This window comes from Anopheles coluzzii, chromosome 2 (genome assembly GCF_943734685.1).
Source record: "Anopheles coluzzii chromosome 2, AcolN3, whole genome shotgun sequence".
NCBI lineage: Eukaryota > Metazoa > Arthropoda > Insecta > Diptera > Culicidae > Anopheles > Anopheles coluzzii.
The window spans coordinates 6,419,510-6,435,259 of NC_064670.1; the positions used below are offsets into that span (position 1 = coordinate 6,419,510).

The 15,750-nt window shown below is 50.0% G+C and overlaps 1 protein-coding gene across 1 annotated transcript; it reads left to right on the forward strand.

The window, feature by feature from the left end:
- The first annotated feature begins 773 nt into the window (after window positions 1-773).
- On the forward strand, window positions 774-14,808 carry LOC120950452 (cadherin-23-like). Its single transcript, XM_040368475.2, has 14 exons — window positions 774-4,069; window positions 8,156-8,962; window positions 9,039-9,174; window positions 9,243-9,442; window positions 9,516-11,180; window positions 11,250-11,843; window positions 11,902-12,059; window positions 12,133-12,532; window positions 12,600-13,085; window positions 13,158-13,394; window positions 13,461-13,783; window positions 13,851-14,049; window positions 14,127-14,322; window positions 14,389-14,808. Exons 2-14 carry the CDS (start codon window positions 8,198-8,200, stop codon window positions 14,718-14,720), a joined length of 5,691 nt encoding a protein of 1,896 aa, XP_040224409.2. The 5' UTR covers window positions 774-4,069; window positions 8,156-8,197; the 3' UTR covers window positions 14,721-14,808.
- Window positions 14,809-15,750: the final 942 nt, after the last annotated feature.

The window sequence follows — 15,750 nt, forward strand, 5'->3', positions numbered from 1 at the left end:
GGATGACTCCAGACAACTCCGGACGACTACGGATGACTTTGGATGATCCCGGACGGCTCTGGATGACTTCAGACAACTCCGGACGACTACGGACGACTTCGACTTTAACTTTGGACAACTCTGGACGACTCCTTGCGACTACCAACGGCTCCGGACGACAGACGACTTTGGATGACTATGAACGACTGCAGACAACTACAGACAACTCCGGACGACTATGGACGACTCCGGATGATTACGGACAACTTTGGATGACAAAGGACGATTTTGAATGACTACGGACAACTCCGGAAGGCTCCGGACGGCTCCGGACAACTCCTGACGACTACATACGATTTCGACTTTGGACGACTACGGACGACTACAGACAACTCCGGACGACTTTGGATGACTCCGGACGACTACGAATAACTCCTGGAGACTACCGACAACTACAGACGGCTCCGGCCGACTACGAACGACTTTGGATGACTACGAACGCCTCCGGATGACTCCAGACAACTCCGGACGACTACGGACGACTTTGATTTGGACAACTCTCGTCGACTCCTAACGACTACAGACGACTCCGGACGACTACGGACGACTCCGGACGACTACGGACGTCTACGGACGACTTTGGATGACTTCGGACGACTACGGATGACTACAGTCGGTTCCGGATGACTACAAAAGACTGCAGACCACCCCGGACAATTCTGGACGACTCCACACGATTTCGGCAGCTCCAGACGATATACCCATCACTACTCCAAAGCGTTCCCCCCTCAATCCCCGCAACGGGAACGAGAAGCAACACGAGGACGCAGCAACGCTTGAAGACGCAACCGATTTGTCGTGCGTCCGAAACACACACACTGCAAAAGAGCACAAACAGCCCCCGACAGGGAAATTGGGCTCTGGATTGGAGCAGACGGAAAAACAATCTGCAACCGGACCGGACAGTGCTCGTGCCATACCACCGGGGACCGTGGGCCGTCCGGGCATCCAGTCAATTAGCAGGCGGAAGCGCACACCAAAAACACAAACAAAGGCGGAAAATCCGGCCACTCGAGGAGGTGGTGGAGAAGGCAAAGTTTTCTCTCCCGCACTACGCGGAAGTCTTTTGGAGTAAGCACAATTAGAACTGGAACGGCCGCGTTGGACCCGCATGACAATGTTTACATGTTTATGTAACGGTGGCAGAGGGGGAAGGGGGTGGGGAGTGTTGGGTGTCGCCCAACAGTGCCAAGAACATCGTAAAACCGGCCTCCGTTAGGTTTACGGTTTACGGCACGGTTATGATACCCACACACACACCTGCCCACTTGGGGTGGCTTTATGGAGGGGGGGGATGTTGCAATGCAACTTCGAAAGCGCTGAAAAGGTAAAACAATCCACCCGTCCCACCACCATCAACAAAAAGCCCTTTCACCCAACCCTGGATGTTGGTTGTGGGACGGTACATAATTGTTGTTGGGCTTTGGGGTTTGGGTCATGTTTTCATTTTTGCATTAACTTGTTCGCCGTGCGCGCGCGTCGTAGCGTCGATAACATGTGTTCTTCTATCTTTTTTTTTGTTGCTTTGCCTGGGAGACGGTTTTTGGAAAGCCCTATAAACCACCAAGGATGGAGTGGAATTATTCCTCCCCCCGGGTAATCCTGTTGCCGACGGGCGGGTGTCACTTTTGTCCAAAATTGCCCTCACGGAACGGTTGGCATTGAATTAATTAGCATCGAAAATGGTGCGCGATGCGCCTCCGGTTCAAGAACATCTGCACTTACACACACACACACGCATATACATACACACATGCACATTGGCAGTCTTGTGGTTGATTTGCATTTTTGGCCCACCATACGGCGAGATAATTGCGTTCCTCTCTATGTCTCTCTCTCTGCGTGTATGGTTGGGATGACTCCCGCACCTAACCTGATGGAACGTCCCTTTCCTTGTTGCATATGGTACGCATCGGGTTTTTCGAGGGGTCATGGCACATACATACAGCCATACAGACACCTTATGCTGCTAGAACGGTGTAGAATCGTGTGTGGAAGAGAGGGGGGGGACTTAATTCATGCGGCGTGCCATTTGTGCTCGGATGCCGATGCCGTGGCGCGTTACGCATTGTTGACTCTCGCCTTGCATGCCTGTACGTTTTTCCCACTAGCGATGGGGTGAAGAAGTACAGTGGGGAGGGGGAGGAGAGAAGGTGCGCACTGAAGCATTCCAACTCTTGGGTGCGCGCACCAATGTGCTGAATCGTGCTGGAAATTAAAGTAAGCAACGGATGCCGCGTTGCCAGGGGCAGCATCAGCTGTACTATTGGAAGCGTTTCCCTCTTTTTGTACCTTCAAGGGTTAACCCGGCAGAGTGGTAGAAAGGGAACCACACCGATCGGGGGGAGGGGGAGCGAGAAAAGCGTTTGGAAATGAAGTTGGAAAATAATGGAAACGGTCCCCGGGACCGGACGAGCGTTTCCAACGAGTCGCTGAGCTGACTCAGTCGAATCGGTGGTGTCGAATCTGCCGGATGCTCCAGAAGTCACACTGTCGGGCAGGAGCTACCCCGTGGGCCCCGTGGAGTTTGTGTTACATCGTTCGAAGGGTTCGGCCCTCCCCCTGCGTTGCCGTTGCTGGTGAATACCGGAAGGGGGCTTACCTGTCCAGTTGATGCTTATTGCAGTTATTGCTGTCTGTGACATCTGACTGGTCTGTGTTTAGTCTTCCCTCGTTTTGTTGTTGTCGTTTGCTGGAGTGCTTCAATCCTGTCAAAACCATCATCAAGCGGCGTTACCATCGCAACCAGCCAAGTGTGGTCCAGTGGTGTGGTGAACAGTATCTCGCTGTGCAGTGGCGGTGTATGCTGGCTGTAGTGTAGGAAACAAACAAAGAAAAAACCTTCCTACCTTCCTAACGACCGAATCAGTTACAACCTGGTGGCAAAAAGCCCAAACCCTGGTGCCGGAACCGAGTGACCTAAACGCGGTGAACCGGAGCGAGTGTTCGCGTGCGTGTGTGTGTGTACCTTCGCAAACATCCAAGCTTTCTCGGTGCAGATTCACGGCCACGGTGGTGCGCTCTGGAGCGGTTGCTTTCTTCTTGGTTGCTTGTTTTTTCCCCCCTTCAGCGTGTTGCTGTCTGCTACACAGTCAGTCCGCGCGAATCTGTTCCTGTTTGCGCAGTCAGCGTTACAGGTGAAGCAAGTGCCGAAAAAAAAACAACAACTCTTTCTTGTGCCGGTGGCAGAAGACTGCACTGGCCACTGCGGGGTGATGCAGTGCAGTTTGGTGAGTTCTACGCCGACTGCAGACCAGAACGGATCGGAGGCATCTGAAGCAGAACGGAAGCGAGGCGCTGTAACACGCGTCACTGACCCGGTGGTGGTGCGTGCGTGTGCGGGAGCGCGTATTACATGATCTTCCGTGGGGTTCGTGTCTTGCGTCCAAAAATTGGCGCAAAGTGGTTGAGTAAAAAAAACGAGCCAACGAGAGAAGCAAAAACGTGGAAGTGCATTCCAAACCGGTGCACTAGAAAGGCGGAACGAAAAGGGCTACCTCTCACTTGTGTGTGTTTGTGTGTGTGTTTGTGGGATGAGTGCACTTTAGTGTTGGCCCGGTGCTGCTACTGCTGCTGCTGCCATCATCTTTCGATCGTGTGGAAGTGTGGAGGATAGCAAAACAAAAACATCCCGACCGGGGCCGAGTTTCTCACCCTTTTTGCAGTGTGAAGGTGGAGGAAAGGTGAATTAAAATTATGTTTTTGATAAGCCATTTTGCGGCCGCACCACTATGTTGTGACTTTCACCACTTCCCATCGCCGGTCGGTGTGTGGGATGCTCGTTAAAGGGCTCTTGTTGATGTTGTGAGGCGAAGTGGTAAAGAATGAGGTAGTGTAATCGGTTTAAAGTGAAGTGTAAGAAGTGTACACGTGTGTGTGTGTGTGTTTGTGTTTTATAGCCAAAAACAGAAGCTACAGCGAATGAAAGCTTGCTGACTGAGGGAGTGATTGCGAGAAAGTTTGTGCTAAACAACAACGTGCTTGTGGAGCTGAAAGCGTCGGACGGGCGTAAAAGGGGAAGCAGCTTCAGGTGGGTGAAATGCATTTAGTTGCAATTTTGCAGCTGTCTCACGCAAACGGAGAGCGGGCATGATGAGCATGATTAAATGATATTTTATGTTGAGATGTAGCGTGTGGGTGTAGGAAAGCATTCCTCAAGTGTTGAAGTACGACAATTTTCGTGGAATTTTCCGGTTAAAGAGAGAAAGAAAGGTTCCTACAGGTCAAACTAATTTCGAGCAAATTATGCTTCAAATTAGCATCAATTGGGTACCTTGGACATGTCCTGAAAATAACACCGAACAGCCAAAAAGAAGCATTAACAACTCATTCCAAGAAATTAACGTTTCATTCAAAGGAAGACATTTTTATTGAGTTCACAACAGCCACTCTATAAAATACCCTTTGAAGCTTCTTGTTTTCCGCCTGTTTTAAAATTTACACAAACCAACGATAAGAGCACTGCAGATGACGGCTCTGTTTGCATACGCAAACCATGTGGCACCCTTTGCAAGATTGGAGAAGTAAGATATGCGCACCGAACATCCACTTCACCGCGCACCGTTTGCTGCGACGCAAAGACGTAAAACGCAACCTAGCGCAACATTTTCCCACGTACCCGGCACGCACCCGTCATCCGTCCTCTCCGAAGGCGTGCGGGAAATGAAGTGCGGTTGACCAGTCTTTTAATTTTCCCACGCATTTTCATCACCCTGTGCAGCCCCTGTGTGGCTTGCTGGCGGTGAAGGTGGAGAGTTCATATCGCATAATGTACCTCGACCGGCGGGTGGCTCGAGCAATGCTGTAATGTGCTCATGTAAACACGAGCGCGTTTGTGCGACGTCGACTCGGCGTGGTGTAGCACTTTTCCGCCAAGCGCGTACGACACGGCCGTCGGGCCAACGATTTCGTCACCGACCTTCCACCCGGTGGTGTGCGGTTGCCGTGTGCGGGGAAGCAGGGAGCGGAGCGGAAAGGGTTGGGTTGGGAAAGCAGCGGCCATTCCTTTCGGGCAAAAATTGGAACGGAGTAGGCGAAGTTACGTGAGCGCTCGTCGGTGGCTCGCTGTCATTTGTGGTGCTGCTGCTGCCGTTGGCGCAGTGTTTATTTTCCGCGGAAAATTAGGAATTAGGGCAGTCGGTGGAATTAGCAATGGCTTGAGTTGGTTTGGGTTGGGGGGGCGGTGGTTAGGCTTACCGGCTTTGTGGTCCAATTTGGAGGTGGTTACCGTTGATTGATGCGATTAAACGGTTCGTTTGGAGCTCGGTTTAGGGGAAGGGAAAAGGCACACACATACACCGTAAAAGGGTTTCGCCCGCGTGAAGAAGAATTGCTACGAGGGATCAATTAAATGGGTAGTGATTTGTCTCTGTTTGAAGAGAATGGAGAGGACGTAAATTATCAGCATCAGGGATGGGATTGGTGTGTTTGTTATTTCTCCCCTCTGATAGCAGCCGTTCACAAATTGGAACACATTTTTCGACGCGCTGCTTTCGGCGGGTGACATTTCGGTGTAAAACATTGCCGGGACTGGAGCAGTTAACTTGCAACATCTTTAATTTACAGTGAGAATGGTCAGCAGCTGGTAATTTAATTTATAACGATCTATGTTGCTTTAGAGTTGCTTAAACGCGGTCAAGACATTGAAGTTATGAATCAATCTTGCAGCATCGTTTCTTCAAAACATTGCGACTTAATGGGGGAGGTGTTTTGTCGTTGTTACTGTTTATCATTATCCCCAGTAAACGGTTTAACAAAGATCTTAAGTTTAAGTTGAAGTCTAGATACAAACACATTTCACATCTGCAGAGTTTTAGAAGATTGGCATGGACATGGTAAAGTCAAACTGACCGGAATGTTGAGTAAATCTACATCGAATCATAGCGTTGAGTGATGTCTTACTGCATTACAGAGTGTTGACGCGTGCTTTGTTTAAAATTTGACGATTCTTGAACTGCAAAACGTAGATTACAATGCCTATTAGTTTCCACGGATTCTAGGCCCAAAAGCAGACACCTTTGATTGTAGGATGGCATCGTGGATGTGTCTATCTAATCTAATTTTCTGATAGCGAATCACGATCTTGTTTGTTTTATTCTATTTTGTGACGACAATATGAGACAAACAAGACTTCTGCTTCGTTTCCAAAATAGTCTCCAACAAGCTGAATGGTTTAGTGACGAAAGCAACCTCACGAATTAAAGTCACTTTAATTTTTTAGCAAAAAACGGGTTGAATGGCAGGTTCTTCAAACCTGAGAATTTCTGCAATAATCTTATTTGCTGCATATAAGACTATCTTTAAATTCGGATCTTTAAGGTAGCTCTGACAGCTCATTTTAATAATGAAATCTCTTTAATCATACAGAGTTACCACGATTTATTGGTTGGATTCCATAATTTTTTGATTGCTTCCCATATTTTTGTTGGTGTGTTCCCACGAATTTTTGGGCATTTTCCAGAAATGTTTGGTTCAATTGTATTGATATTCAATCGGACGATACCAATAAATTATGGGAACGAACCAAAAATCAATGGGATACGATGAATAAATCGTGGGAAACCCTGTAATGACCGTTTCTAGTTATTGGTAGCCATACACGATGAAACGCTCTTTTATCAGGATAAAATGTACAAAAATAGGTATATTTAGGGAGATTAATGTCATTACTACATGTGTTTCATATATATCACCATCACCAGACAACAGACAGAACTCATGTGACGTTTTTTTCTAGGTCGTAATCATTGATATTTTCTCAATCACATCGTGTAATTATATCCCTCAGGCAGCCCACTAGCCACACAAGAAGAGGCGTGTATCATTCACTTGAGTTGATTACGAAAGACGGTAAAAGGAACTGCAGTAATTACAGTGTGCGAAAATTAGAAAGATGACGATAACGCTGAAATAGATCGGGCCATGATCCTTTTTCTTCTTGCTCGTCCAAAACCGCTGCACAGTATCACCAATTAAAGTACCTGTAATGGGCCAAGGTGGGGCCAATGCGGCCAATGCGTCTAAGTCGCCAAAGCGATCGAGTCGAGCATGGGCATCACATGGTTTTCCGTGGGAAATGGTAGCCAAATAGCCATTACCCCATTTGATGAAGATACAGTGAAGAATCTTTAAGAATAGTGCTTTTCACATCGACGTAGACAATTGCACGATTCTTATCGTCCACAACTCACTCAGGCCGCTTCTCATCGACGCGCACGTACGTTCACGGTTCACCTCATTGTCTGTGACCGTGAAGTGTATGTGTGGTTGTGTGTGTGCGAATTCCACGGCGAAAAGTAATTACGTGCCGTTGCACTATCCCCAATCCAGGGGGCGCTCTATGCTCACCCGTTGGGAAAGGGAAGAGCGAGAAGATGAAGATTTATTTACATCAAGGCCCGAGCTGGAAGCCTCGAGAAAGATAAGCAAACATGAACTATCGCACCCGATCTTGAACTACATTTCTACTACCGGGCCGATGTGGGAGGGAGTGGAAACCATAGACCGTAGTTGGTAACAGACCTTTCCTTCCCTGACCAGTTTGGCCAAAGTTTGGCCGGCCAGAGTACCACAACACACAAAAACCCCGAGCGGCGAAAAGTTTTCGCGTGCTGAGGGGGGGTTTGAGTTTTTCTGTAAAGTGTATCATGTTTCATGATGCCTTACATGTAAGAGAGTTTTCAATCGTACCAGTACACAGTTCCGGGAATCAATAAGCAACGGCAAAGAAGATTGTTTTTGTGTGTATGTGTGTGTTTGTTGTGCTGTTCGTGCCGGGTCGAAAGCAATTTCCAGGGAATTGTTTTTACAGCTTCATCCGCAGCACTAACTCCGCACCATCCGAGGCTGTTGTATGAGCTGTGTACTGTTGGGGCGGGTTTTCGCCTGGAACTTTTCAGAAGGCGTAATTAAAACTATTCGGTAGCAAAGCACGATTCTTTTGCTCAAACTTTCCCCAAGGATGCAATTAGTCGTTGCTGCGAATCATTTGCAGAGGTTTGAAGAAATCAATTTAGGTACATTTAAGAACAGGGCAAAACGGAAGCTCAACGTGATGATCACTTTACACGAAACTAGTTTGAAAGCATTTGAGCGTTTCTTTTCTTGCTACTTTCAGACACCTGTAAATGCTCATTGATGTGCGGAAAGCCGCTCGAACATGGAACAGAATCGCTCAACCGATAAGCTACAGATGGAAATACTCAAGCGAACCGTCTGCCGGCTCAAACCGTCGGCCCACCGGTGCTCAACTGGCGGATCTCATTCCTTCACGCAGCTAGTGCTCTGCCTCATCCTAAGCGCCACCCTGGTCAGCTGCAACCGTGCGCCAGTGTTTCTGATCGACGATCATGCGGAAATAGTTATACGATTGAGGGAGTTCCCCGAGACGCCCGTGGGGACGCTGATCTACCGGCTGCGTGGGTACGATGCGGATGGCGATCCGCTTACCTTTGGCGTGCAGAAGAGTGCCGACAGCCACATCATAAGACTGAAACAGAACACTTCCAGCGAAGCGTTCGTCTACCTCAACCACGAGCTCGACCGGGAGGCACGCGAAGAGTACACGCTCATCCTCACGCTCACCGATGGGCGGCTCGGTGAGGGTAACTTCGTGACGCAGAGCTTCCTGCTGCTGGTGGAAGATATCAACGATAATGAGCCGATCTTTAAACCGTTCGCCTCTGTGCTGGAGGTGGCGGAGGACAGTCCGCCGGGGATTTTGACCACGCTGGAGGCCGTCGATAAGGACGAGGGTGCGTACGGGCAGGTCGTGTACTACATCCAAGGGTTGAGCGAGGAGAACAACGTGTTTTCGATCTCCACTTCCAATGGGAAGGGTGTGGTACGGCTGGCCCGAGCCCTGGACTACGAGCGGCAACATTTCTATCACATCAATGTGCTGGCAGTGGATCGGGCGATACAGGTATGGGGACATCGGGATATAGGAGATGAATGTTGAAGACAGTGAGGTAATATAATCGGTTTCTGTCATATAAAAGGGGAGGATCAACACTGGAACTGCAGCACTGCTCGTGAGAGTGAAGGACGTGGAAGACCAGCCGCCCGAGTTTCTGGTAACGCAACCGGTGGTACGAATATCCGAGGATGCTCCAATTGGAACGGAAGTGATGCGAGGTAATTGGAATGAATTAGAGCATCACAATCCTGATCACACTAAAGCATGATCTATTCTCTTTCAACAGTCAAAGCTGTGGATGGCGATCGAGGAATCAACAATCGAATTATTTACGGGATTTCAAACAACGGCAGTGAGCTGTTTGAGATTGATCGGTTGAAGGGTTCACTGCGAACGAAACAGAAGCTCGACAGAGAGGACTCCAAGAATCCCATCAACGGTGCTTTCATACTGGAAGTGGTTGCGATTGAAGAGAGCAAGCTACAGGTAAGCAATTGTGATATCTAATACTATATTCAACTGTAGTGACTTTAACGTCTTGCTGCTCTTCTATTGTCAGCCTGCGCCTTCCTCAACAATGGAGATCACCGTGATCGTGACGGATGTAAACGACGAAATTCCACGCTTCCGAAGCGACGGCTATGAGTGTGAGATTGGCGAGAACGCACAGGAGAACACGCTGGCCCGGTTCATCGACGGCAGCATCAACGAGGTGTTTGACTACGATCAGGGTAAAAATGGCACGTTTCGACTGTCGCTCCATCCGCCGAGTGACATCTTCGAGGTGATTCCAAAGCGAGCGATCAACGAGGCCACATTCGGGTTGCGTGTCAAGGATCCGTCCATGCTCGATTACGAGCGGGTTCGGGAGCTTTCCCTCACAGTAGTGGCGAGTGAGGTTGAGTCCGCTGGTCGTACCAGTACCGCCCAGATACGGGTGGTCGTGCTGGATCAGAACGATAACTTTCCCGAGTTTTCACAGCCCGTCTACGAAATTGATGTACCGGAGAATGTGACAGCCGGTACGGTGTTGGTGCAGCTGCAAGCAACGGATAGTGATTCGGGCCTGTTCGGCACGGAGGGTGTACGGTACACGAATCTGACTGGTAGTATCTCGAGCTTTCTCCATCTGGATCCACACGCTGGCACGGTGACGCTTATGGCATCGGAAAGTCCAGTTTTTGATCGTGAAATCATCCAAAAGCACTACCTCTCGGTGGAGGCCCGTGATAATGGCGGTCGGGGCAATCGGAACACGGTGCCACTGATACTGAACGTGCTCGATGTGAACGACAATGCCCCAGTGTTTGTGCAGAAGCGGTACGAGGTGAGACTGAAGGAGAATGCGTTTGAGTTTGAGTCCCCGATCGTGGTGGAAGCGCGCGATAGCGACCTAGAAGGCTCGCCGAACAGTGCGGTAGAGTATCGGTTGATTGGTGCTCACCATTCCGACTACTTCCATGTGGATAGGCGCACGGGAAGACTCTCAGTGCGTGAAGCAGTTGATTTTGAACGGTTGGAAAGCAGTGGCGGTAGTGGTGACACGCGAACCATTGCACTTACCATTGAGGCGGCGGATGGTGGGGAGCCACCGCTGACTGCCCAGGTCGAGGTGACGGTGTACGTGCAAGACGTGAACGATTATGCGCCCGTTTTTCTGGAGTCACAGTACGCGATCATCATACCGGAGGATACGCCGAGCGGGTTGCCCGTGCTGCGAGTGACCGCGATGGATGGGGATGGTTCTTTTCCCAACAACCACATCACGTACCGGATACAGCAGGGTGGTGATGGTAGGTTCGTAATAGGAGCTAGTACAGGCGAGATATCGATCACGCACGGTGCCTCGCTGGATCCGAATCTGCTCGCGCCCGATGCGCTGGGCTCGGGGTCAACGTACGTGCTGGAGGTGTTCGCTACCGATGGTGGCAATGGAGATCAGCAGCTGCAAGGATCCTGTCTGGTGAACGTAACGATCACTGATGTTAACAATAAGCCACCGTACTTTGTCGGCCCTACGGCGGTGGCTGTGCGTGAGAATACGCCCGTCGGCACCGAAGTGTACCGGCTGATGGCCACCGATCCGGACGAGGGTGCAATGCTGCGGTACTACATCGATCGAAGCCTGTCGGAGGGCAAGACTGAGGAGGGTGCACTGGTGAAGCTGGACGATTATGACTTTGCGGCGGCCTTCATACTGAACGAAACGAATGGACTGCTCAAGGTAAGCAAGATTTTTCTCAATATTTCCACGTAAAGCTCAACTATTGCTTATTCATGCCTCATTCAACAGATAGCAAAGCTGCTGGATCGCGAGAAGATTGCCGAAATCAAGCTGGCCTGTGTGGTGGAGGACGTAGCGGCCGAGCGGGGTGACCAGATGGCAAACACCTTCCTCAAGATCACCGTGCTCGACGAGAACGACAACAATCCCAAGTTCCGCAAACCGTTCTACAAGCACTCCATTGCGGAAAACAGTCAGTACGGTGTGGCGGTATGTACGGTGGTGGCCGAAGATGCCGATCAGAACAAAACGGTCAAGTACAGCTTGGAAGGGGAGAAGGGTGTGCTGGAGTTGCTGCACGTTGATGACGAGACCGGGGAGATTGTGGTGCGCAATCGGATCGATCACGAGGAGTACAGTTGGTTGAACTTCTCGGTACGGGCGGCTGATACGGGCACGCCGCCGAGAGCGTCCTTTGTGGAGGTGTTCGTGCAGGTGCTGGATGAGAACGACAACAATCCTTACTTTGTGGACAGCGTGAACGATTACTACGTGTCGGAGAATGCAAGCGTGGGAGCGGAGATAGCGATCATACTGGCGAAGGATCTAGATTCTGGGGATTTCGGACGCATCACGTACATACTGGATCGTGTTAGCTCCAAGGTAGGATTGGGAAATTAGGAATCTTGATGTTTGATTAACACATGAACTGTAATTGCAGGAGAAGTTTAGCATTGATCCGGAGAAAGGAATACTACGAGTAGCGGGAGCATTGGATCGGGAAGAGACAGCTGAGTACATGTTGGCAGTAGAGGCATGGGATAACTATCCTTACGGCTATCTCAATGGGGAAAGTCGCAATGCTTTTAAGCACATACTGTAAGTCAAATCCAGAAACAATGCTTTGGCTTCAAGAATTTTAATCCATTTTCTTCCCTTTCCGTCATACAAGGATACACGTGTTGGACGACAATGACAACGTTCCCGTGATCCAGAAACCTTCCGGGTGTAGTATGATCACCGAGTACCACAACATCAACGATCCGATCGTGAAGCTGCGGGCAACCGATGCGGACGACCCAACCAATGGAAACGGTCAACTGAGCTTCGACATTGTGGACTCGTCGGGGATATTCTACATCCAGCAGGTGTCGGCCCAGTACGCAGAAATATATTCCCGCGGTCCGCTAAAGAATCTCCACGGCAACTACACGCTGGAGCTGATAGTGAGCGATCTTGGCGGCGTACCGAACACGGCCCGAGAGACGGTGGACATCTGTGTGACAGATTTCAACGACCATGCGCCAGTGTTTGTGGTCCCCAGTGGAAATACAACCGTGAAGGTGTTTGAGGTATGATAGGACATAACGGAATGGCTTCTTTGTATGATGGAATTAATTGTGAATTTCTTTCCTTCAGAACACAACGCTCGGTAAACCATTTTTCCAAGTGCACGCGTACGATGAAGATGTCGGCGAAAATGCGATTGTGCGCTACCGACTGAAGATGGACACGATGGGCAACTTTCGCAAGTTTTCCCTCGACAAGGAGACGGGCGAGCTTAGCCTCGCTGCGCCTCTCGATCGCGAGCAGCAGATGATGTACGATCTGCGCATCGAAGCGTACGATCAGGGCATACCGACACCGCTCAGCAGTACGGTCGATCTGATCGTGTACGTGCGGGACGTCAACGACAATCTACCTCAGTTTTTGCTCAAGGAAATCAGTCTTAACTTTACGGAGCACATGGCACCGGGCACGGAACGAATACGCCTGCCCGACACGGTCGACCAGGACTATCTGGACCCGCTGGACGGTCCGGCGGCGAGTGTGGTTTGCTACTACATCGTGCACGGCAACGAGGATGGACACTTTGGACTGGATGCAGTGACACACGATCTAACGGTATGTGTGGAAGAGGGAGGGGTTCAAAAAGGAGCGAAGTGTTGTGAACAATCTTTGAAATCATCGTTTTAGGTGGAGAAAGAGCTCGATCGGGAGAAAAAATCTCTGTACAAGCTGCACATTAAGGCGACGGAGGAGTGCACGAACGCGAATCTATCGTTGGACACGACCGGTCACTCGGGCAATCTCCTAAAGGCTACTGTGTACATAAACGACATCAACGACAACTCGCCTGCGTTTGAGTCGAAAATATTCACCGGCGGAATCTCAACGTCGTCGCTGTTCGGTGCCACCATTCTGCAACTGCAGGTGAGTCCGAAGAAATGAGAAAGATAAAACAGTCCCCAGTATACACTTACGACAATTTCCCAACAGGCCACGGACGAAGACGATGGATTGAACGGATTGGTTCGGTACTATCGGCACGGCGAGGTGCGGAAAACGCTTGCCGAGGGGTTGGACGATTTGCGCAGCGATCCGTTCCTGGTCGAGGCGGACACGGGCAAAGTGTTGCTGAACTTTTTCCCCCAGAAGTCGATGCGCGGCTACTTTGACTTTTCCGTACTGGCGAACGATTCGTACGGCTGCCACGATCGGGCGCACGTGTTCATCTATCTGATACGGGAGGATCAGCGGGTAAAGTTTATACTGCGCCAACGGCCGTCCGAGATTCGTCACAACATTCAAAGTTTTCGCGAGTAAGTGGGGCTTGGTAGGTAGGAATGTTTGCAGGGTTAGTACTCACTCTGGATGTGATTGTTGCAGGATCTTGAGCAATGTGAGTGGATGCATCGTGAACATTGACGATATACGGGTGCACGAGAATCCGGACGGTTCGGTTGATAGGACCAAGAGCGACATGTTTATGCATCTGGTTGATCAGAAGAACAACTCCGTGCTGGAGGTACACCAGGTGCTGCAGTTGCTGGATACGCACGTGGAGAAGCTTGATCGACTGTTTAAGGTGAGTTGGAGGTGGCGAGGTAAAATCTACACTGCCTACAATCATTTCGGATTTCGGAACTGATGCTCTCGTTGCAGGAATTCAACGTCCTAGACACTCAAGCGTCGGAGCTGGTCCAAACGGCAGAGATGGACGAGCTGTCCGTCAACATAATATGGCTGTTTGTGACCAACATTTTGCTCGGCGCGCTGCTGATCGTTGTAATAGGACTGTCGATCTCACAGCGTTTATCCTACCGCAGACAGCTACGGGCAGCGAAGATAGCTGCCTTTGGTAAGCGCTTCTCATTGGAGTCTCCTCACAAAACCTTCCCTTCTAACGCTCGATTCCTCGTCACAGGCTCCACGGGCCCTAGTCGCATGTACCAGGAGGTGCTCGGTGCCGTACCGAACACGAACAAACACAGCATGAAGGGCAGCAACCCGATCTGGATCGGCAGCGGCACACCGGAGGGCGAATGGGCGAAGGACGAGTTCGACAAGTGCAAGGATGCGATCGACGCACAGTACGAACGATCGCTTAGCTCGGGCTTCTTCATCGACAACTGTCTGCAGTACGAGGCCCGGAAGGTGCTCGCCGGGGTCGAAGCGAACAACGCCGCCAACTATCAGCTCAAGCGGGACAGCGAGACGACACTGTGCGCCCGGAACTTGGAAACGACCGAACTGTAAATATAGCAGTATCTGTGTACATACGTTACCTTTTTCTTCCACTCCTTTTCCATCGCGTATCGCGTATCAATAAAGTAGAACGAACTGAAAAAAACAAAACAAAAACCACAGACCAGTTTATCGACATTCACAGTGGAGAGCCACAAATAAGATTTATTACCAATGCTGTATCGCGAATACTTGCTCCCAGGTCTATTCTACCCAGGAATAAGGGGAGCACCTGAATGGGGGAGTGTATGGAAAGGGAGTTATTGTTCACAGTTGATCCAAAAATTAACACACCCTATTCACTTCCTTTGCTTGTAGGGCTACCTACTACTACTGGTATTACTCCTTCTGTGTGAACCTCCTCTATTCGCGCGGATTTTATGCTTTCGTAACGCTTAACGGTTAAATTGGTCCTTTGACTCGTGTGTCTATTGTTTGTGGCTTACACAGCCCCAGGTTTTTCATTGTGCTACCACAAAGGGGGAAGAGGGGTGTGGGGGAGAGAGAAAGAGAAAAAACAGCTTTGCTAGCGGGTGGGTCGTTAGCGGCCACCTCAGCCACACTCCCTGCTTTTTCCCCCTGCTACAGTAACGGTCTTGTACACCGTTTCGCACTTATCGTGATTAATGGAGTCAAATCTAAATCTTCGTCGATTAAATCGCTCTCGATTTACGGTCGTCCATTTAATTTCCTATGGTGGATAGGGAGGGGAGGCTAAACCGCTCGTACTATTATCGCGGGGGGGTGGAGAAGGGCGAGACTAATCTTCCCGGGCATCTCCCGAAATACGAACACTCACCGGAGAGAGACCCACTTCAAAGTGGAAGATTGGGAACCATTTCATCTTCTACAAAACAACGTGCGGGCGGAACAAAACGAAGGAAAAGAGTTATAAAACAACAGGATTCCATTTTTGCTTCAGTTCCTCTTCGTCCAGTTCACCAACGTTAGGAGAACCGAGGGAAAAGATAACCCGACCGCGGGTTGCAAGATTTTCTTTGCGGAGGAAGGGCGGGGCTATAAATAAAGCGCCTGGGCGAAG